The sequence below is a fragment of the Lichenostomus cassidix genome, chromosome 17 (genome assembly GCF_008360975.1).
Source record: "Lichenostomus cassidix isolate B80296 chromosome 17, HeHo_3.0, whole genome shotgun sequence".
NCBI classification, from domain to species: domain Eukaryota; kingdom Metazoa; phylum Chordata; class Aves; order Passeriformes; family Meliphagidae; genus Lichenostomus; species Lichenostomus cassidix.
The window spans coordinates 8,598,482-8,621,888 of NC_139497.1; the positions used below are offsets into that span (position 1 = coordinate 8,598,482).

At 47.5% G+C, this 23,407-nt stretch overlaps 1 protein-coding gene across 10 annotated transcripts in view; it reads right to left on the reverse strand.

Moving 5' to 3' along the window:
• Positions 1–23,407, reverse strand: part of CACNA1B (calcium voltage-gated channel subunit alpha1 B) — a 279,796-nt gene that overhangs the window by 39,484 nt on the left and 216,905 nt on the right. For all 10 annotated transcript variants that reach the window (XM_085076372.1, XM_085076378.1, XM_085076379.1 and 7 more), the window contains 10 exons: positions 21,275–21,435; positions 19,987–20,124; positions 18,952–19,153; positions 17,264–17,428; positions 16,114–16,224; positions 15,862–15,945; positions 6,363–6,479; positions 4,308–4,373; positions 3,636–3,727; positions 1,613–1,763 (listed from right to left, as the gene is read on the reverse strand). In XM_085076372.1, coding sequence (XP_084932498.1) covers positions 1,613–1,763; positions 3,636–3,727; positions 4,308–4,373; positions 6,363–6,479; positions 15,862–15,945; positions 16,114–16,224; positions 17,264–17,428; positions 18,952–19,153; positions 19,987–20,124; positions 21,275–21,435 — 1,287 coding nt within the window. The remainder of the gene's footprint in view (positions 1–1,612; positions 1,764–3,635; positions 3,728–4,307; positions 4,374–6,362; positions 6,480–15,861; positions 15,946–16,113; positions 16,225–17,263; positions 17,429–18,951; positions 19,154–19,986; positions 20,125–21,274; positions 21,436–23,407) is intronic.

A 23,407-nucleotide genomic window follows, 5' to 3' on the forward strand; every position in this document is an offset into this window, starting at 1 on the left:
AATTTCAATTTCTATTTTTCTCGTGCACATGACAGGAGGAAAATTCCATCAACCTGCACATCCACAAAGAGCCAGAAACACCATTTAAACCCAGATATCTGATCCCAACCCCCTCAGTCTATGGGGTGATGTTGAACAAACCATAAAAAGTGCCCTCCTGGCAAGGCTGGGGCTCTGCAAAGCTTTAATTGCTCACGGGGAAGCAATGAAGTGCTGAATACATTTTAAAAAATGATTTACAGCCCTGTCCTGTTCAGCTGCTTGGTTTTCCACTACCTTCTCCCCTCTCCTGGTCCCATTTCCCAGGATTTTTTGGGAGTGCTGACTCAGGGACAAAGCTGGATTTGCCCAGATGTGCTCCAGCCTCCAATTCTGCTGCCACATCTTGAGTGGGACAACTCAGCATGTGTTGTTTGTTCTTGTTTGGTTTCTTTTTGGGGGCTTTTTATTTTTTTTATTTCCTTTTTTTTTTTAATGAAAAGCTTTAGAACCAATAACACACTTGAAAATAGCAATGAGAATGGCTGATGTTGGGTTAGGGATTTGCACAAGGGAAAAATTTGGGTTTGAAGTCCAGGATGCTGAAGGAATCAGCAAATGGAGCATTAACTTTGGAGAAGCTTTCAGGGCTGCAGGGTTTTGAATACATGCACCAGCAATAATCCATGGGGTGTCAAAGGGACAGCAGCAGCCAGAAAAAGGCTCTCAGGAGGGGCCATTGAAGTTGGTCTGTCCATATCCAGCACCAAACTGCCCCATGGAGCTCCTTTGCCTGGTGGCAGGACTCTGAGGACAGCAGGGATTGGCTGCACAGAGCATCCAATGGGATATTTTAAAGCAAATCCATGGATCTGAGCGAAAGCTCCATCAAAATGTTGAGTTTTTGGAACATCACAGAGCTTTCAACTCGTCCTGCTTGAGCCTTAATTGAGTCTCTGTGGCTGGTTTTCCATTCCTCCATCCCAGTGGGGCAGGAAGTGACCCAAGGAGCAGGAGATGGCTAGGGATGCTCAGCAAAGCCCTGGCACTGGGTAAAGCTCAGCCCCAGCAGGGCTCAGAGTCACACAAATAACTCTTTTAAAGGATCCTTGAGGCTGAGCAGCTCATCTGCTCACGAGCACAAACCAGCAGCTCCGAGTATTTCCGTGTCTAAAGCTTTCCTGGCAGGTGAAAAGGAGTTTTGAGTTTGTTTGACAAACAAATGGTGATCCTGGTGGGTTCCTTCCATCCTGGGATTCTCTGAAATGACTGGGATGCTCCCAGGAAATGCTGCTGAACTGCTGAACTCAGCCATTGTCACTCTGCCCTCCCCAATCCCCTTCTTCAAAGGGATCTTCCCAATCAAGACCAACCTGATTAATGCTTAATTCCAAAGATTCCACCCCCCTGCGAGGAGAAAGATAAACCCCTTGCCTTTAATGACTAAATGATCTCTTTGGGGATTAAGGGGATTTTATCAGCAGGGTGATAAATGGGGTTTAGCAAAGCTGGCTGGTGGTGGTGATGGCTAAATTATAATTAAGGAGGAGGAGGAGGAGGAAGCAAAGGGGTGGGAAGGGTTTGGGGGAGTCACACCAGCACCCCCACTTTGGGAGGGATCAGACTGACTTACCAGGAAGGAGCAGAGGAAGATGAATGAGACGAAGTAGAAATAGGCAAAATCACTGCCACACTCCTTTTTGGTGAGGCCAGACAGAGGGTCACAGGCTCTGTTGCTCAGGCAGGACAGCATGATCTCGTGCCAGGCTTCCCCCGTGGCACTCCTGCAACACCAGAGCACAGGCTGAGTTTATCCTGCCCTCCCCAAACAGCCACCCTGCAGTGCTGCTGCACCCAATTAGCTAAATTCATGAGGTGGAAGGTTGTGTCCAGGAGGAGAGAGTGTATTTACACTGGGAATTGGAACTGCCCATGGAAGAGAAAGGAGAATGTGTCGCTGTTGAGCCGCTAGCAGAGAGAGAAGAGCCGGTTCTCCATGTGCAATAAAAGAGAGATTTTATTATTTAATTCCAACTTATATAGACTTTTCAAAGGTCACCCAGATTGGTCAGTTCAAAACCTCCCCCTAGGCATGATTGGCCGGGCCTGAACTGTCCAAATCTCAAGACACTGTTTTTAATAACATCCAAACTTTATCTTTGTTTATAAAACACAGGAAGAAAAGAACTCTCACGGGAGAGGTCTGTGCTAGCCACAAGAATGGACATTTCCCTCTGTTCCAGGGGGGTAAAAGGAGCCAGACAGGCTCAGGTAGGCTGAAAGTTTTACTGCTTTTATGGAGAATAAAACCCCCTTGGTTTAAACAGTGCAAATCTAAGTAAACAGGGTTTAGATTGTTGCCTTTGGAAACAGCCAACACCTCTGTCCTAGTGCTGGCTCTACACCCAGGGGAGAGGATGGGCAATGAAACCAGGCTGCTCCACTCCAACCTCTCATTTCCTTTAACTGGCAGATAAATTCCAGCATGGGCTGCTTGGACTTGGGTCTCTATTTCATCACAGTCTCCTGGGTGTTTTTCATCAATTCCCTCCTCCCTAACTTCTACTACTGAGAGAAAAGAGCCAAAAGGCAAAACTCTGGAGTCCCAGAGGGTTTATCCTCAAAAGAAACCAGTCCCTGTAAAGGGCAGCCATGGTTTGGAAGCTGGGGATCTCCATGGGCATGGAGAATTCCTGAATTCCTACTTCCCTCAATGTGGATTCACCCTGTATTCCCACAGCCAGCACACAGGCTTTGTTTCTGCTCTTTGGGAAAACTCAGTGTTCTCTCTAAACTGCAATAACTTCCAGGCTGTAACTCCAAATCCCTCAGCATATTCCCCCACTGGTGCCTGGGTGTTAATTCCCTTTGTGGGGAATTGTGCAGAAAGCAGTCCCCACCCCAATCCTGCTGCCCCTCAATCCCACCGCAGTGGCTCTCTCAAGGAACCCCAAGGCCTGGGCACGAGGCTAGATAATCACCCAGTTTATTAAAATTCACAGTTGTGAGCCCAGTGATTATTCTGAGCTAGGGAAGGCTAAATTCATTTCCTTCTGGCTTCCCAGAAGCTATGGAAACCAAATCCCAGGCAGGAGATCCAATAAAGCTCAGAGCTGAGCCCTGGCAGGGCTGGCAAGGGACTGCTGTGAACTGCAGGTCTCCACAGCTGGAGAAGGAACATCTGCCCCAGCTGGATGTTCCTTAGCCTGTTTTGCTAGGTCTTACAATAAAAATCTGTTATTTCATTGATTGATATTTCCCTTGAAAATGCTTTCTGTCCAGGCAGGATGAACCCAGAGGGAACCAATTCCACTCTGCAGCAGAGCTGGGGTTGGTGTTGACTCCTGGTAATGCAAAAATGGCCAATTAAAGCAATTCTCACTTAAAAAAAATGAAAAGAAATCAAGCTTCAGGACGGGAAATGCATCAATCAGATAAACCAGGGGGGATCTGTCCTATATGGGGTGTCACAGCACTGGGGGATACTTTGTGGAGGGGCTGAATCCAACCTGCTGAGGAGGAGGAAGCAGGAATGGAAAATTTACACAAATAACTCTTTTAAAGGATGCTTGAGTTGGAGCAGCTCAGCTGGCCTGTGCACCAAGATGGTTTTGCTGTTCCCAGCCAAGTCAGAGGGTGTTTCCTCCTCTCCTTACCTGAACAGGAGCATCAGGGCTTGGAGGAAAGTCCTGAAGTTGTTGTGCCGATTAATGGAGGTTTCGTCATCTAAGGCAATGTTCCCAAAGACCTGCCAGGGAGAACAGAAGGGATTCAGCCAAGCACATCAAGTGGAGCTGGAAAAGAAGGCAGGAAAAGGATTCATCCTGGTTTAAGGGATGTCAACAGCTGGAATGATTTCTGTGCTGAAAAGGGAGATAAAAACATGTCGTGGAGATCAAACACAAGATGAATGTGCTTTGCATTCACACAGGTCCTTTCCAGCAGTTCAGCTCCATCCCAGGCCAGGAAAACTGCATTATTTAGCCTCAGAAATGCTCAGTGCCTGGGCTGCTCCCTCCTCTCAGCCTCTTGATGTGTCCACAGCTGGGTTAAGGGATGGCTCTTCCCATGGAATTCTTGGATGTCCAGTGCTGGAAATGGGATCCAGGCTCCTGCCCACAGCACTGGGGACAGTTCCACACAAAAGCTGGCAGTTAAAGTACAAAAAGAGGCCTTTTTTCATTTCTATTTTACCTGACAGTGAACAAGAAGAGCATTTCACCTCATCCCAAATCAGTGGTGCTCCTGCTGTGGAGGCAACAACCCATTTTCACCCTGAACAAAGCCAGGCTGCTTATGGCCAGAATGAAAGAATTCAAATGCTTTACCTGCATGCCAATAATGGCATAGATGAAGAAGAGCATTGCAATGAGGAGACACACATAAGGCAAGGCCTGTGGGGAAGGAAAAAGTGGGATTAATGACAGCAAAGGCAAACATTGAATTCCCTGGCAGCACTGAGTTTTGTGGCATTTGTCCTTCAGGTGAAGGAAGTGGGAAGAGAATATGGACAATTCTGGCAACCTTCAGGAGACAAGGAATTCATGGATCACCCAACAGCCAGGGCTTTCCAAGGGCTCTCTCTGGATCCTTGGAAGCAGCAAGCAGGGAAAACACAATCTGAGCTCAGCAGAGAACACTGGAGTTACCAGCAGGCACTGGAACTTTGTGTGCAGAATTGTAGGAACATCCATTTTTAATGACCTTGCCGTAAATTCAGTCTGAAGGGAAAAAAAAAAAATCCATCCCAGAAATGAGTTCCTGCTCTCAAACACACACAGTTTGGGATCCCAGGAGGATGAAAAGATTCTGAGTTTTAGCAAGAAATTCGTGAAGGCTGCAATGTAATTATGTCACCCAGGCTGAGACTGACAGCTGTTTGTCACTTGGGCTGAATGAATGGGTAATTAATGCCTCTTAATTAGCAATAGCTCAAAAAGTGAGAAGTCTTGCCCTCGGGCCAGCCTGTGTGATGCCCAGGGCAGGAGTTCTGCAGGCTAAGGGGAGCCCAGGAGGAACTGGAGGATCATAAAATATCCTGAGTTGGCAAAGACACCCAAGGATCACCCAGCCCAGCTCCTGTCCCTGCACAGACACCCAACAATGCCACCCTGTGCATCCCTGGCAGCATTGTCCAAACACTCTGGCAGCCTCAGGCTGTGCCCATTCCCTGCCCAGCACCCTCTGGGGGACTTCTAAGACTTCTTCAAATCACCCAAACTCTACATACAGAGTGTGATGCTAACCAGTTTAATTAATAATTAATATTCCTGGTGCTAACCAGTTCACTTTTTGCAGAATTAATATTCCTAGGGCTGGGCAGTGCTAACCTGTTCTCTTTTAGCAGAATTAATATTCCTGGAGATGAGTATTGCTAACCAGTTCACTTTCTGCAGAATTAATATTCCTGGGGAATAATGACCTGGGGATGGTCAGAGCTAACCAATTAGCAGAATTAATATTCCTAGGGCTGGGCAGTGCTAACCTGTTCTCTTTTAGAAGAATTAATATTCCTGGAGATGGTCAGTTCTAACCAGTTTGCTTTTTTTCAGCATTAATATTCCTTGGGATGCTAACCAGCTTAATTATAACTAATCCCCACCACCCAAAAAAACACCACACACAAAAAACCCAAACACAACCACACCCAAAAAACCAACACCACCAACACAAAAAACCAACACAACCAACCCCCAAAAACCAACCAACCCCAACCCCAACACAAACCACCCAACACCTAACCAGTTCACTTTTCGCAGAATTAATATTCCTGAAGATGGTCAGTTCTAACCAGTTCACTTTCTGCAGAATTAATATTCCTGGGGCTGGGCAGTGCTAACCAATCCTCTTCCCTGAAGAATTCCTATTCCTTGGAATGGTCAGTGCTTACCAGTTCACTTTTAGCAGAATTAATATTCCTGGGGATGGTCAGTGCTAACCAGTTCACTTTTCTGGAGAATTAATATTCCTAGAGATGGGCAGCTCTAACCAGTTCACTTTCTGCAGAATTAATATCCCTAGGGCAGAGCAGTGCTAACCAGTATGTTTTTCACAGAATTAATATTCCTGAAGATGGGCAGTTCTAACCAGTTCACTTTTCTGGAGAATTAATATTCCTAGAGATGGTCAGCTCTAACCCGTTCACTTTTAGCAGAATTAATATTCCTGAAGATGGGCAGCTCACTTTCTGAAGAATTAATATGGCTGGTAATGGGCAGTGCTAACCAATCCTCTTCCCTGAAGAATTCCTGCCTCCAGCATTCCTCTGCAGCGGCACAGAGGCCATTCCAAGGCGAGGGAAGCCCTTTGCCCTCCCTGGAAGATGCTCCAGCCGCGCCCAGCGGCTCTCTGTCCCCATGTCCCTCCCGCTGGCCCAGGCTCACCTTGAAGGACTGCACGAAGGTCCAGAGCAGGATGCGGATGGTGTAGCCCTGGCGGAGGAGCTTGATGAGCCTGGCTGCCCTGAAGAGCCGCAGGAAGCTGAGGTTGATGAAGTTGTCCTGCGGAAAGTAAAGGTTTTGTGTCCTTCAGAAACGACCGCGATCCGAAACCACAGCCCGCAAAAAAGAAATTAAAATTACCAGCTTCACGATCTAAGCAGCAAATCGGCCACCAGAAAACCTTCCAAAAGAAACATTCGTCAGTGCAGATCACTCCACATGCAGCAAGAATGAGAAAACCCCTCTCCACAAGAGCCCTCCCCTCTGCTACTGGGTCAGTGAGAGAAAAGGAACAAGCCCTTTCAGCTGGCCATGGAGGGCTGGTTTGCTTTGAGCAAGGCAGATTTTTTTTTCCCCCCAAAGACTCAGGGAGAGGGGGATGGTGCCGGATTTCCATTTTGTAAAGGAATGAGGTGGTTTGGATGTCTTGCTCAGCTCTGTTTTGACAGGGAATTGAACCTGAGCCAAGACAGTTGCGAGGGATGGAGTGACAAAGAATTGTCCAGTGAAGATTAAAACATCCTTGGAAGAATGAGGATGTTCTCCAAGCTGGAGGTTTTCAATGTTTCTACAGCGTGGAACTGGACAGGTTTGCCAAGGAGAAATGGCACCAGAAGATTTGTTTGGAGGATGGATCAAGGGCAGAGAGTCAATTAGGGAGGGTGAGCCTTCACCAGCAGGAAGATGCCTTAGGAACCTGCTGGTTTTCCAAATTCTCATTAAATGTCTCTTCACAGGTGGATCAAAGAACTGCTGGAGGCAGGTTCTGATTTCCGTTTGTTTTCTAGGATTTTCCCCACCCCTCACCCCTTTTTTGTGTTTTTCTTTCCTTCAGGAAAAAGAGGATTCTTGCCCCAATGAGCTAATCTAGAGAGGGTTCTTTCCAAAACAAAACATGCAAAAGCCAGATCCCTCTTGCCCTCCTGTTTTAAGGAGATGAAAAATACTCCCCCTTTCCATAATTCACTTATTTGTGGATCTCTGATCACAGCCACTTATTTGACTGAGTGAGCTAAAGAGAGAAAACATCCCACTTTAAACTATTGAGCAGTGAAGCAGCAAATATAATCATAAGGAGCTCTGCTTGGTAAAGATGAGCAAAAATATTATTTCCCCTGGATTGTTGTTTTACCAGAAGTCACATTGGACTGACCCACGTTTCTTGCTCATTTGTCTAGAGAGCTCATGCTGAAATTGGGGGGCTTGTTGGATCTATGAATTCTTTCAATGCCAGCTCAGTTTTGGGGCCATTAGCATTGCATTCCACCAATCCCATCAAAGAGTTCCAGAACTCAGTCTCAGGCATGCACTCGGTTTCTCTCAGGTTAAAAACACAAGCAGCTCAGAGTTAGGCACAGACCCAAAATCAGACTCGATCTTCAAATAAAGAGAGAAGAGAAAAGCACAGGAATGTTCAATGAAAGAGCAGACAACACTGAGCTCATTCAAGCCAGCAACAGAACTCAGCTCTGGCAGGCAAAGCACAAGCGAGGATTCCCCTGGGTTGGGCAGGAAAACAGGCACTGAAAAAGTCGAGTTGTCTCAGCATCAGCTGCAGGTTTGTTTTCCCAGCGCTTACCTTCCCTTCTCAACAGTCCAGCTGCACTCACCTGAGCAGACCAGGGCCCAGTAAGACCCTTGGGGCAGGGCTGGAACTCAACTGGGTAACTTCATCACTAAGGTGCTTCTTCCTGCCCTGTTCCCCCTGCTCCCAGGGCAGGGCAGGGGTTTAACCCTGAGCCCATTCAATCAGGAAAAGCTCCTGGCTCACACCTGATGTGTAATGCTGGCAGCACTCAGGCCCCAAAGGCTGATTGTAACTTCAGAGCCATGCTCAAGGCAGATCTTTGCTGTGCACAAGCCCTGCACTGCTCCAAGGAGCTCAGGGGCTCAGGATCCATCTCTGCAGGATCCTGCAGGATCTCCTTCTTCCCACATTCCTGCAGCCTGACAGCAGGAACACTGTCCTGCCCAGGCTGTGCTGGAGCTCAGGATCAGCTGGCAGGATGTTTAACACTGCTTTGGGCTGAGCTCCCTGCAAGCTGAGCTACCCCAGCTACCCAAGGGAAAGGGATATAAATGGGAAAAGAGTTCAAAACTGTTTAGTGACGTCTGTAACCCTCATTCCCTGGGATTTAGATGGACAGACAGTCCACAGGTTTTTTCTTTTCCCCAACATTCCCTATTTGACTCTGGCACTGCCACTTCCTGAAGATCAGTGAAAGCCTCGGCTGCATGTGGATCACTCCCAACCCAGGAAAATCCCCCATCACCAACACCCTGGGACTGTTGGAAGGACTGTTGGAAGGACTGTTCTCAGCACTGTCCCGAGAGAGGCAAAGTCCCACACACTAGTGGGGCTCCAAGGGCTCCAGTGTGGCACCCTCAGCACACCAGAGAGAAAACCCATCCTCCAACTCCTCAGCTCTCCAGGCAGGGACTGGGATTGCATGCAGCCAAAGGGGAAACTCCACATTGCCATATTTCTTGGGTAAAACAGTGTTTGGCATCAGTTCTCCTCCCACTGAGCCACCTCTGGGTCATGACACCAATCTGACCTCTGGCTTATCAAGGTCACTGTTTCCAGGCTTGTTTTGCTTTCCTGTTGCACAGATGCTCACAGTGCTCACAACAGCCACCAGAGCTGTAGGATCTTATCATCCACCTGGGCAATAATAAATTATGTTTGGAAAATCATTCTCCTCTGGCCTGTTGCTATTTCCCTAAACCAGGCAGGGCTGGCAGTGAGTAGACCCAGCCAGCAGGCAGGACCAGGGGGTCTGGGCACAGCCAGGCACTGCCACCACTTCCCACAAGAGGAGGTAAGGGATGCATCCCTGAAGAAAACTGGGAAGCAGGAGAGAAACAGGGAAAATAGATAGTGCTGATAAAGAGCTGGCCTTGATGGCTGTGCCACCATGAGCAGGTTGCTCTTGTAGCCTTAGGTTGTTTTTGTAGAATCCCAGAATGGTTTGGGTTGGAAGGACCTTAAAGATCATCTGTGCCAGCCCTGCCATGGCAGGGACACCTTCCACTGTCCCAGGCTGCTCCAAGCCCTGTCCAGCCTGGCCTTGGACACTGCCAGGGATCCAGGGGCAGCCACAGCTTCTCTGGGCACCCTGTGCCAGGGCCTGCCCACCCTCACAGGGAACAATTCCTTCCCAATATCCCATCTCTCCCTGCCCTCTGGCAATGGGAAGCCATTCCCTGTGTCCTGTCCCTCCACGCCTTGTCCCCAGTCCCTCTCCAGCTCTCCTGCAGCTCCTTTAGGCAGTGGCAGGAGCTCTGAGCTCTCCCTAGATCCTTTTCCTCTCCAGGTGAACATTCCCAGCTCTCCCAGCTCCAGAGCAGAGGAGCTCCAGCCCTTGGAGCATCTCCATGGCCTCCTCTGGACTGCAGGGTCTCCATGTCCTCCTCCTTTTGCAGGCTCCAGAGTTTTCCATGCTGAAAAGCAGGAAAAGAAGAACAGGGGCCACAGGCAGTGCCTGGATCTGTTCCCAGTGCCTTCAGCAGCAATGGTTTCCTGCCCAGCACAGGAACTGCTCCCTCTGTCCACAGGGATGCAGAAGGAGCTGCAGGAAGAGGCATCTGACCAAACCAAGCATGGGATTGCTCAGGAAGCTTTAGGACTTCTCTTCATCTGGCATCAACAAGAATTATCTTATTAATTAATCAAGGAACTACTGTGAGGAAATGGCTGTGTTCCCATTTAAATGCCCATGGTGTTGCCAGCACTGAAGTTCTCCTGACCCTCTCACAGGGTCTTGGCTTCCTCTGGAGCTTGGGGAAACCACTGCTGATTTTCAGAGGCTGAAGATTTCTGCTACCCTTGTGTGTGCCTTGAGGGCTCTGTCATTGCAGGGATATCCTATCAGTCCTTCCATCCTCAGCCAGGAATGCTGGGAAGATTATTTTGTGTGTGATGCCCAGATCTCTGCTCATTCCCCACTTCATAGGATCGTGGAATGTCCTGAGCTGGAAAGGGACCCACAGGATCATCAGCCCAGCTCCTGTCCCTGCACAGACACCCCAACAATCCCACCCTGGGCATCCCTGGCAGCATTGTCCAAACACTCCTGGAGCTCTGGCAGCCTCAGGTTGTGCCCATTCCCTGGGGAGCCTGGGCAGTGCCCAGCAGCCTCTGGGGGAAGAACCTTTCCTGCTCTCCAGCCTGACCTGCCCTGGCCCAGCTCCAGCCATTCCCTGGCTCCTGTCCCTGTCCCAGAGCAGAGCTCAGAGCTGCAGCCCCTGGGCAGCTCTGCCCTCAGTCTGCTCCAGCTGAACAATCCCAGTGCCCTCAGCTGCTCCTCTCAGGATTCCTCTCATTTCTGCTGCTCCTGCTGTGTCCCTGCAGTCTCCCAGCAGCAGCTCCAGAGGACAATGTGTTGCTCCAAAGCCCTCACTGGGATGCCAAGTGACACCTGGATCTGTCTCTATGGAATAACAACCCCAATCCTAACAAACGGCAGGATGAGCTTTTCAATCTTCAACCTGTGACAGGAACAGCAGCCAAAATTCAGCCAACTGATTTTCCCCAGTATATTTTTATGTTCCCAGAACCCTTCTCTGTGCTGCCTGGGCCAGGTGTGCAGCAGACAATGTCTCCAAATTTATCCTGCCTGCTCCCACACATCTGGAATGGATCCAGCACCAGGGAGGATTCCTTTCTTGGCTTGCACTGGGCAAACTTTGAACTTACACATTGTCATTTTCACTGCTGCATCCCAGCAGAAAATTCCCCCTGTGTCCCTCTGTGAACATCCATGGAGGTTCTGTGCAGCCTGAAAATGAAAATTCACCCTGATTTCATTCTGAACAGCAACTGTGCAACAGGAAATGTGGATGCTCACAGATCCAAGAGCTGTTGGCAGGTGGCTGAACAAGGATTTTTGATAAGCTTTTGGTCTCATTTGTGTTATCAACCATAGCCAAAATAATTAAGAATATAAATATATATATATTTCAGATTGCATTTTAATTTGTGGATTCTTTTTTAACTGATGATTTTCAAAGACCAAGGTCAATATTTCCCAAGGCATTTTTGGAATAAATGTGCACTTTGGCACTAAATTCCCAGGGGGATCTGGTTCCTGGTACTTTCCAGCTCTGGTCATCACATGATTTACACATTTTAGTTGAGATTTTGGGTTTGCATCCAGTGACTTTGTGTCCACTGGGGTGGCAAAATGCTTCTATATGTTGGTGTCCCAGAGAATTTTAAAATCTAAGATCGTTTTTTCCACTATTTTTGATTTGGGGGAAGCAATTCCATCATCACTCCAATAATTTTGCCTTACAATACAGAGGTTAAAACACCTGTAAGGCTGCAAGGTGCTTCCTTCAGCAGAAAGCTCCATCATCTCCTCCTAAAAGAACCCAAATCCACCTCGGGAGAGCTGAATTTGGTCCCACCACCTCCAAACCCCAGAATTTCCAGCTCTCCTCCCCTCCTCATCTCCTCCCATTTCCCTGGAAATAAAGCAAGTGGCATTGTCCCCTTTGGCACAGGGGTGGCACAGGGAGCAGGGCACAGGCTATTGGCAACTCTCATGTCACCAATGAGCCCAGGGAGGGAGGTGCAGGACAGAAGCCACTTCGAGGTGCTGCAGTGAGGCTTTTCCACCAAGTGCAATCGGAACTCTCATCCAAAAAAAAAAAAACAAACCAAAAACCAAAACCAACCAAAAACCGGATCAAACCAAAGAAAAACGAGAGAGAAAAAAATCAAAGCAGAGAATTTAAAGAATTGTTTAAATTCAATGAAACCAACCGTGTCCTATATGTGATGTTGTCATGGATGGGTATTTGCAAGATTATTTACAAATTGTTATATTTTGTTTGAGCGGCAGGTGCACAACATACAGACGGAGACATGGTTTTCGCATTGTATGTTGATTGGATGGCGTGATTCAGCAGGTAGATAAGGAAAATAAGGAACAAAAACAGGAAACAAAAGAGAAAATGAGTAATCAGGACAAGCAAAAAGGAAACTCTGAAAAATTTCACTGGGAAAATAAACTGTAGGGCTATTGGGCGGAGGGAGGTGTTATTGTTATGGTAATTCCCGAAATAAAAAAATGCTTTGAACCGAAAGAGATTGGGAGATCCTCGAGGTAACACAGACAGTGCAGTTGTGATTTGCATTTCAATTTGTAATGCAAATTTGGAGACAATTCACAAACACTTCTCAGGATGGTTTTTTTTATATTTCCAGGCATAGAAATAGATGTCAGTTTGCCAAACGCCCACTGTGTTCCCAACTGTGTCCCCAAGGACACCTTCTCCTTAACCCCACCTATTTCCCTTCAATTAGTAAGAGTAAAAAAACTGACATGCATGCTTTTGCCTGAGGAAATAAAAAAAATATATATATATTCCACTACAATCACAAAGTCCATTACGTGTGACATGACCGGGAAAATTAAACCAAAGCAATTAATCCACACATTTCTTTTCCTTTTGTCTTTACTTCTCAGTGGGTTCAAGGTACCCAACAAGGCTGGTGGAAGCCAAGTCTCTCAAGGTGAGGAGGATTATTTACCTTTGGAAAACACTGGGAAATACAGCCATGGAGAAAAAAATGGTGCTCTGGGGATTATTGGTGAGCCTGAGCTCAGTGTCCCACCTAGAAAACATCTCCACAGGGAGCTGGAGGTGGCTGGGACTGCAGACTGACAGTCAAGGTCACCTCATGGATGTCACCTGGACCTCCCAGCTGAGGAAAATCCGTGGGAATGGCTGACAGGAAGGACTAAAGGAGCTTCCCCAAGCTCTGCCATCAGTCCAGGGGAGGCTGGAGCTGAGGAATGCACATGGAAAAAGGGTCACCCCTGTTGGGGACACAGCTCTGGGCAGGATGGAGCAAAGCCTGTGCTGCTCCCTGGTTATTCCTGGTTATTCTGGTTATTCCTTGCTCCATGAGAGCTCCTCAGCCCAGCCATGCCCTGAGGTGGGGTTGGTTCAGCAGAAGTCAGTGGATGTTCCTCCCCAGCCTTATTTCCTGCTCTGCCCTACCTGGAATTCCAAAGGGAAACAGAGGTTGGGCAGAAGCCACAGCAGGGCTGTGCTCTGGGATTGAGCACCTCCTGATCCTCACCTCCATCCCTGCAAGTTCACATCTCTGCAGCAGCTTTTTCTGCCTTTTTTTCCTAAATTCTTTTCTAAAATTGGCTCTGTTTTGGAACTCTTGGTTCAAAATTGGCTCAAATTGCATCTACTGGTTCATTTTTCTACATCAGTTCTAAGTACCAGGAGTATTTAAATGAGGTGCAATTTCAGTTTAACAGAATATCCCAAATATCACTGTCACCTCCAAGCCAGCTGGGCTGCTCAGGATGCTGTGATGCCTTTGAAATGTTGAAAACCAAATCTAGAAGGGAAGTGGCAGGGAATGACCCCTGGAAATCTCTGAAGGGGAAAGCAGTGGAGGAGACATGGTGGCTACACAGGAACCAGAGAATTGTTCAGGCTGGAGAAGATCTCCAAGATCATTGAGTCCAACCATTCCCCCAGCACTGCCAAGGCCACCATTAAACTCTGTCCCCAAGTGCCACATCCACACGGCTTTGAAATCCCACGGGGACTCCACCTGCTCCAGTGCCTGAACAACCTTTCCATGAAGAAATTATTCCTAATATTCCCTCTAAACTTCCTCTGGAGCACCTTGAGGCTGTTTCCTCTTGCCTTGCTGCTTCTTACTTGGGAGAAAAGCCCAACACCCCCATGGGTGCTGCAGAAAGGGAATATTTACAGAGGATCAGGAGCTCAGGGCTGGAGTGGTCCTGGGGACATCTGGCTTTTATATCAGAGATGTTTGTGATCAGCTCCATACTGGGGACACTGCCAGGGAGAGCTGGGGACCTCCTTTAGAAAATCCTCACTAAGGACTGAATGGATCCAGTTCCTCATAAAGCAAGAACCTCTTGTTGCCCACCTGGGAGGAGAAGGGAAAGGCACAGGGGTGCTTGGGAGCACAACCTGCTGGAGTTTCAGTAATTCACACTGCTCTGCAGAGGTTTTGGTGCTGGAAATGTCTCACAGCCCAACCTGATCAGCCCATGGCCAATTCCCTGCTGGGCCATCCTGTGGGAGCTGGAGAGAAGGGGCAGCCCTGGGGCTGCTCCCTGCCTGAGAAAATAGCTCCAAAAATGAGGATTTTAGCAGCATGTGGGCTCGGTGTCGAGAAGTAGAAACTTTCCTGAAGGAGAAGACACCACTCTGAGGGAGACCAGAGGCTCCCTTACCCCATGTGAGCTGTCAAGGCTGCTTCTTCCCCAGAAAAGTGGCCCAAGGAGGGGTGGAGAAGCTTCAGTTTGTTTGTGGCTGACTTGAAAATATTTTCACAAATTTTCAAACCATGGCAAAGAAATGCATCCCATGGCAGAGGGAATGGAGACAACAATCCTGTGCCTTCCCACAGCACTCAGAGAGGGAGATCAGAGTCACTGTAGCCTGGCTGCACTGAAAACAAAATCCAAAGCCTACAACATCGGATTCACCAGCAGATAAATGAACAGCATTTTTATGGGGAGGAAAACTTTGAGGGTTGTGCGGTTTTGTACCAAGGAGGTTAAATAAAAATGTGTTTTGTTAGAAACAGTCACATGGTCTTCACCACCACCTGTAAAGGAACGTGGGGAGCACAGTTCTTAGCACACAAAATACAGATCTACAGGCAAATCCCTGGCACTGAGGAAAAAAGTAATGGTCAAGTTCAAATTCATCACACATTGAGACATCATCAGCTACAACATGCACTGGGAGAGGAGAGGAGCAATTTATACATTGGATAATATCAGGCTGTCAAGGATTGAGACAGACATTTGCTGCCCTTATGGAAAAATCCTTCTGATTTTATGACAACTCTTTACATTTTGTGTGACATACAAGACTTGTCAGCAGGGAAACAGCAGCCCTAGTAGGACTGGCCAGAAATCCTATGGGAAAAGCTGTTTGTTTGTTTATTTATTCATTGCTCCACAGAGCTTTTGTGGCAGGAATATTGCCCTAATCCAGAGTCTTCAGCTCTTCCCTCTGTCCTTATCACCCTCACCCTGCCAGGAGCCCCAGGGGCCAGATGTGTGCCCTGCAAAACAGCAGAACCCCTTTGGTCTTTTCCCCTCTGTAAATTCCACAGGATTTTTCCATGAACAGGCAGAAAAGGCCTGGGGATAGAGTAGTTTGTTGCAGGAGAGAAGGAGCTGCTTGCTGGCAGAGTCACGAGCCCTGTGGTTCTCATCAGAGCTTCCCCCTCTTTGGGGCAGACAGCTGTGCTCAGCTCCACGGCAAAGCAGAGCTCATGGAAAAGGCTGCCAGGTCAGCCCAGGACATCATGACTCCCAGAGGCAGCTCCAGGGAATTAGGCTGGTAGGGAGAAGGTTGAGTGTCCTGACAGGGCACAGCTTTGTTTATAAATGAGGTAAATTGAGCAAACTGTACTTACCGCAATCTCTGTTACTAAAATATCAGTAATACTTCCCAACACTGTTACAAAATCAAAGACATTCCAGGCATCTCGGAAATAATTCTGCCAAATGAGAACACAAGGGGAATAGAGGGATCCAGGGGTTATTTCCTTTTTGCCAGCACAGCTCGGGGGGTTTTTTTTGTTTGCTCGTTTTTAAATGCGCGTCGCGAAACGCGAGCGTTTCAGAGAGAGAGGAGAGAGGTGGAAGGGAGCGAGGAAAGCACCTACCAGCACACCAAAGGCAATGATCTTCAGCACACATTCCATGGAAAACATGGATGTGAACACAATGTTCAGGCATTTCAGCATTTCTTCGTATGCTTCTGGAGCATCGTAGAACTAAAGCGGGATGGGAGAAAGGCTGTTACTGGAAGATCAGTTGAGGAATAAAACCTTTCCCAGCTGATTTGCCTGGCTGAAAAATTCCTGCTCTTTTCAGCCAGGATTCTGTGCTCACTTTGAGCAAGGTTTGGGGTTAGAACGCAATTATTCCTGTCTCTCTTGCCTCCATCCTATCCTGAGTGGACAGCTGGAGTATCCTCAGAACTGGAGGCTGTTGCTGTGGGACAAACCCTGTGAGCACAGCATGGACCAGGAGGGAGGGAGGACATTTTCAAACCCAGAGGATGAGTGCAGAGCTGTGTTTTGTTCTACAGGACTCTAAGAATACGAGGACCCCTCGACTGTGAAGGTGCTCTGAGCTAGACAAGGGATATGAGGGGACATCATCCACACCATGAATCCACCTGCATCTCTGCCTCCACTCTGGATCACACCCCAGCAGCCTGATGCATTAGCAAAGTTGAGTGATTTCACAGAATTGTAGAATGGTTTGGGCTGGAAAGGACCTTAAAGCTCATCCTGTGCCACCCCTGCCATGGGCAGGGACATCTTCCACTGTCCCAGGCTGCTCCAAGCCCTCTCCAGCCTGGCCTTGGACACTGCCAGGGATCCAGGGGCAGCCACAGCTTCTCTGGACAACCTGAGCCAGGACCTCCCCACCCTCCCAGCCAGGAATTTCTTCCCAATATCCCATCTAAACCTACTCTGTTTCAGTTTCTACTTCCCTGGCCTGACTGAGCAGCCCCAAGGCCCTGCTGTGCAGCAGGAAGCCCAGGCTGAGCTGGAGATCAGGACCTGCAGAGCCCAATTCCCATACCAAATTCCCACACAGAAGGGGCTGAGCCCAACCACCACTCTGCAGGGAATTCCACTCCTGGGGTCTCATCCCAGCTAAACCACCTCCCCTGAGGGGCCAAAGGGATCCCACCAGGCACATCAGGAGTGCTGGCTGCTCCTGCTGAGCCCCCCAAGCTCTCAGGGTGAATCTCTCCAGCCAACAGCCCAAAATCCCCAAATTCAGGAAGATGCCACTCACCTTCATCATGAGGACGATGGTGTTGAGAGCGATCATGACCATGATAAAATACTCAAAGGGAGGAGACACCACGAATTTCCACATCTTGTACTGGAAGGATTGCTTGTTCTGAGGCATGTAGCGGGTCAGGGGCTTGGCACTTATGGCAAAGTCAATGCAGGCTCTCTACAAAACAAGAACAGGGTGAAACGATGACAGACAAAGGGCTGGAAATCTTCATCCGTCGGGATGTGGTTGGGAGAGTGAGCAGAGCATTTACACCGAGTGAGAACTGATTGCTCCTGTAAAATGCAGCACAGGATCCCCAAATTGTGATCAGTTTCCCTGGAATATTTACACTATAACATTCCTATGCCCCCTTGCAGTCACAGCCCATTCCATCAGAGCCCAGCTCCTGGCAGCTCCTGATCCCTTCCCACCAAAAACCACTTCCAGTTCCTCCTGATGGGACACTGCAGAAACCAGAGGATTGGTAAAGATGTTACCTGTGGTTTTCAAAAAGCATTGTGGAACTCAGGTGTGTCCTCACACACAGCTCAGAATGTTTCATCAAATGAGAACTGAATTTACCAATGAATTATCCACCAAAAGCACTGGGGGAACTCTCAAAGATCCTCCTTCATTGGCTATTTCTGTTCCCTTTATTATTAATATAAAACCAGGATAAAAATCAGTTTCTACACGCAAGAGGTTTTGATTCTGGAGCATTTTCTCAACTTGGATTCACATAAGAATTCCAAGTCTTAAATCACTTTCTGCTCAGTTGAAAAATAACATGGGTAAAGCATCTCGAAATATTCTGCTTTATTTTGGACTTTTTGTTCATATGGACAAACAAGGAACTAATTAGGAATCATTTAAAAAGTCATCTCTTTTCATGAAAAATCAGGTTCCAGTCTCAAAATACATGAAAAGAGATGGTTATTCCCACAGGAGGTCCCTGAGGCTGTAGGACCCCAGAAGGACGCTGCAGATGCTAAAAATCTGCATGGATTGGGAAGGAAACTGGATCCATCCATGGAAGGAAGATACACAGATGCCAGTAACTAAAATAAAACTATGTCCAGCTCAGGAGGTCCCTGAGTGGAAAACAATGGTATTTTGGGAGCATTAAAGAAAAGCCTCACAGCTTCTTGCCCTGGTCTTACCCTCCTCTCAAGGCATCTCCTTTTGCTGCTGCCAGCAGGAAAAATCCCAGCCAGGCACAGAAGCAGCCTGGGGAGAGGAGTTTTCCTCTGGGGAGCCACAGCTCAGTTTGGTTTCTGAGCTCTGACCTCGAGGTTTGTCTCCTTCCACACCTACACACTGGAGCAAACATCAAATCATGGAATGGTTTGGGCTGGAAGGGACATTCCCACTGTCCTAAGGTGATCCACACCCTGTCCAGCCTGGCCTTGGACACTGCCAGGGATCCAGGGGCAGATCCATCTTCACTTTGGTGTGGTCAGAGGGACAAGGGACAGTGGTCCCTAACAGCAAGTCCCTGGGGCTCTCCCTGGTGGATTTTTTATGTTTTTTTATGCAGAAGCTGCAACAATCCCTCATTTCTTTGCTCTCTGCACCACACACCCTCAACAACCACTGCTCTCCAGTCCCCCAGACAGGAGGGACAGGGAGTTGCCTTCCACCAGCACCCAGGTGCTCTGAGCCCCTGGAACACCAACTCTGGAGTCACAAGAGGTGGGTACCTCGTTTTTCTCGAGGCTGCACTCTGACATCACTTTATCTCCTTGCTCCTGGAAGGTGATGATGATTAACGCCACAAAGATGTTGACAAAGAAAAAAGGGAAGACAACAAAATACACCACGTAAAAGATGGACATTTCCATCCGGTAGCCAGGGCTGGGCCCCTGTTCCTCGTAGGTGGCATCCACCGAGTGCTTCAGCACACTGCAAGCAAATGCAAAGAGAGAGGAAAGGTCAACACAATCCCTGGGAAGCACCAAGGACCCCCTGAGAATCACTCCCTGGCCTTCACTCACGTGCAGGATTTGCCACATATGCTCAGGAAAAACTTGCTCCCATCCACGTGGCTGGGAAGAAGTTTTCCTCGAGGATATTTTGAGGGAAACCCTTTGTTGTCACCATTCTGCAGAATGGTGGAGATTTGCTGTGTTCAGATCCACTGATCCCCCCCTGGCCAAGGAGGATCCAGCTGGATCTGCCTTCTCTTCTCTGGTCAACAGGGAGGGAGGAAAAGTGGGGAAAGGGAGGTATTGATGACATCCAAGTAGGGGAACACAGTGAGGGACTGGAAAAGGGAGGCTGGTGCTGTTTTAGTCTTTATTTTATGAACGTGGAGGCAGAGAAAGCCTGGCCACACATTGCTCTCCACTCGTGCCAGCAGCAACGTGTGCCAAAATAAAGTCATGTGCTGAACAGGAAATGTCATTTGGGGGGCTGTCACACCCAGAGACTTCCAGCCTAGCTCACAACACTTTTCCCCTTTTGTTTTCTTCCATTTCCATTATCAATTTGACCCCTGAGAAAGGTGTGCAACTCCAAAAGCCTGAAGCAAGTGCTGCAAACTGCCTGAGCATCCCCGAGCAAGCTCAGAAGAGCACCAAGAAAAACGCAGAGCTCTGCCTGCTGATTCACCCAAGAATCCCACCAAACTGAGCTGGCAGAAGACTTTTCTCATTTCTCAGGTCATCTGCTGTCCCTCAGAGCTTTGGGGACTTGCTTTACCTGTGCCACCAGCCCCTGCCAGCTCCGTTACTCACGTTGGCCACCCTTCCCCTGTGGACACGGTGAAGAGCGTCAGCAGAGCCCAGAGCACGTTGTCGTAGTGGAACTCGTATTTTTTCCATTCCCTGGGCTGTGCCTCCACCTCATTTTTTTCATAATCGAGGTATTGACCCCTAGGAAAAAGAGAGATTCAGACCCAATGGGAGAATTAAAGCAGATTAAGCATTTCTTATGACTCAGGAGTATTGGGAAGCCCCAGCAGCAGAGTCTGGACTGTGCTATGGATTGAAGACAGAGACTCCCCCAAAGTCTATGGCTGAAGTAAAGGCGAATTTCTGAGCCAGTTTCAGCCATGGGAACTGGACCTGAGCTGTAGAAATGAAAGAAATTTTAATTAGGGCATTCATTAGTTTGTTAGGTAAAGCCAGCCATTAACAGCATGCTGGGCCCAAAATTGTCTGACCCCACAGAAAACTTCTGCTTGATAAGGAAACATTTCTGGCTCCTACTCCAGGATTGGATCTAATCCCTAAATGTTTTTTCTAAAAAAAAAAACAAAAGTAAAAACCAAAGAAAACCCTAAAAACTAAAACAAAACACTACAAAACAAACAAAAAAAACCCCCCAACAAAACAAAATTCCACCACACGTTTTCCTAAATGTTTTAAATTACTATTTTTTTAATGCTTTTAGGGCATGAAGGACCTGTCATCTGGAGAACCCTCTCCAACCTACCCTAGTCTGTGATTTCACCTTTCTTTCTGTTATTGATCTGCATTATTCCAAGGAAGAGCTGCAGTGCCAACCCCTCTGATCCCACCAGGGATGTAGGAGAGGGACAGGCAGAGCAGGACAGTGCTGAGGAGGTGCTTTGGGTGCCAAGAAAAAACCTAATGAGATGCACACGGTGGAGTAACACACCTTGGCAGCCTGCTGGGAAGGACAAAGCATGACAGGGCTTTTAAAATATTCAAATCCTGTCCCTCTCCTCGCTAATTAGGAGCTCTTTAACTTCCTATGCTTCTGATTATTTATTCAGCGTGTTTTCCTAATTCAGTGTGTGAGTTCTAAGAATCGAGGCAACAGGTGGAGAGAGGAGTCAAAAGAAAAAACCTTCTCTTAAAAATCACACTCTGCTTTCCCAGGAATGAAGATGCTCCTGAAGATCAGAGCCAGGAATGACACAGCCATTCAAGAAAAAAGGGAAAATTCACCTCCAGGGTGAATTATTGCTCTTATTTACAGGAGATTCTTCCCGCTCAGCAAATCCCTGACTTTGGGGAGCTGGAGGAAAGCTGCTCCATCCCACATTCCCAGCTGTACCTGCAGTCCTTCTCCAGCTCCTTGGACTCGTCAGTGCAGTAGAAGAATCTTCCCTTGAAGAGCTGCACGGCGATGACGGCGAAGATGAACATGAAGAGCATGTAAACAATGAGGATGTTGAGGACGTTCTTCAGCGAGTTCACCACGCAGTCAAACACAGCCTGGGGTGCAGGGAACAGGGTCAGGGGTGGGGAGGAAGGGGAAGTCCATCCAAAATGTTGGCATCTATCATTTAACCACTCATGGAATCACAGAAGGGGTTGGGTGGGAAGTTTAAAAATCATTTTGGTCCAACCTTCCACTATCCCAGGCTGCTCCAAGCCCTGTCCAGCCTGGCCTTGGACACTGCCAGGGATCCAGGGGCAGCCACAGCTTCTCTGGGCACTCCCAGCCTCCCAGGGAACAATTCCTCCCCAATATCCCACCTAACTCTCCTTCACTTGAGAATCACCACCCATCCCACAACCCATGGATGGATTTTCACACCAAAGGTTTGACTGAGAGCCAAACACTTCCCAAAGCTGTGAGAAATAACTCCAAATTCCTTCATCTCCCACTCTACCCAAAACTTTGGCCGTGCCATTGAATTTTCTGATGCTGTTCATAACATTTATAACGACAATCCCAGCTTGTCGAGACAATATTAATCCTAAGCAAACATTTAATTATAAAATGAAAATTGGACTTGTTTTCATTTTACTCCCAGTGGATAGGTAAAAACTGTTGGAATAATAAGGCAAAAAATACCAGAAACCAAACAACCAAATGCTTTGAATAATATTTTTCTCGAGAGCTGTCTGTCAGAATTAGGTGTGACTAATGCAGTCAGCATGTGCACTCCTGAACTCCCTGTGAAGAACTTCTCAAATCCATTTATTCCGTGGGCATGAGGCCCTGATTCATTACAAGTTATTTGCAGTTTAATTTTAGTCAGAAGTTTGTCATAATAGCAGGAATTGAGCAGTCCATGCCCATGCATTTGTACAATCCTGCTCCTCTTTCTCTGAATGGAAGTGAATCATTCACAAAATTACACTCCTGATGCAATCCAGGAATCCTGACAGAAATCTCTCTGATCAACTCAGAAATCGATGGAAATCTCTCTGATCAACCCAGAAATCCTGATGGAAAAGATCTCTGATCAGCCCAGAAATCCTGATGGAAATCTCTCTGATCAACCCAGAAATCCTGATGGAAATCCCTCTGAATAACTCAGAAATCGATGGAAATCTCTCTGATCAACCCAGAAATCCTGATGGAAATCCTTCTGATCAACCCAGGAATCCTTCATGAAATTTCTACATGCTTCAACATTATTGTTCCTTTTCTATTCAGATAAATTTCATGTGCATAAAATCAAAATTATTCAAGCATGAATGGTGGGCAAGGAGGAAAGCAATTCTATAGAACAGCTGACCCTTATTTTGATGTGCAAACAGGAACTGTCAAACACATTTTCACTGTTTCCAAAGCATCCATTGCTTTTTACCCATCTCTCACAGCAAACAGCCCACAAAAGGTACTGAAGAGTCCCCAAACCTCAGAAATTGCTGAATTTTGTTAACTCCTTCCATTCTCTGCTTGCAGGGCCTGGCTGTACCTCAGATTGTTGGTGTTGAAGGAGTAGCCACAGGATATTAAATTAATTTTATTTTTCAGAGCAGTGTTCTAGGGATGCAAAGGTACTGCTATAACCCCCTGCACTATGGATTTTTTAATAGAAAGATGAATAAATGAAAACTCCTCCCACAGCAATGACAGATCTCTTTGGACAGCCTGTGGAGAACCTTGCAATATTCATGTTCAATTCTCCAGGGAAAGCCAAACCCTTCCAACCCCACTTTCTCCTGCATCACTTTGAAGAGCATCCCACTTAGGAACTGTCATTTAATTTATTTGTGGTTTTTTCTATTTGTAGAGGTTTCATTTTCATGTGGATTCCCAAGAATTCCTGAAATCACCCACGATGTTTGCAAAAGCAGTCGAGTGTTTGACATTTGCTCAACATCTGCCCAGCTGTTTGTGCTCATCTGGCAAAGAGATTCATCGCAACGAAACAAAAGCAACAGGAAAAAACTCAGATTAAGTGGAGCTTCCACTCAGATCAGTCAGAAACCTCCAGAGAGGGAAACT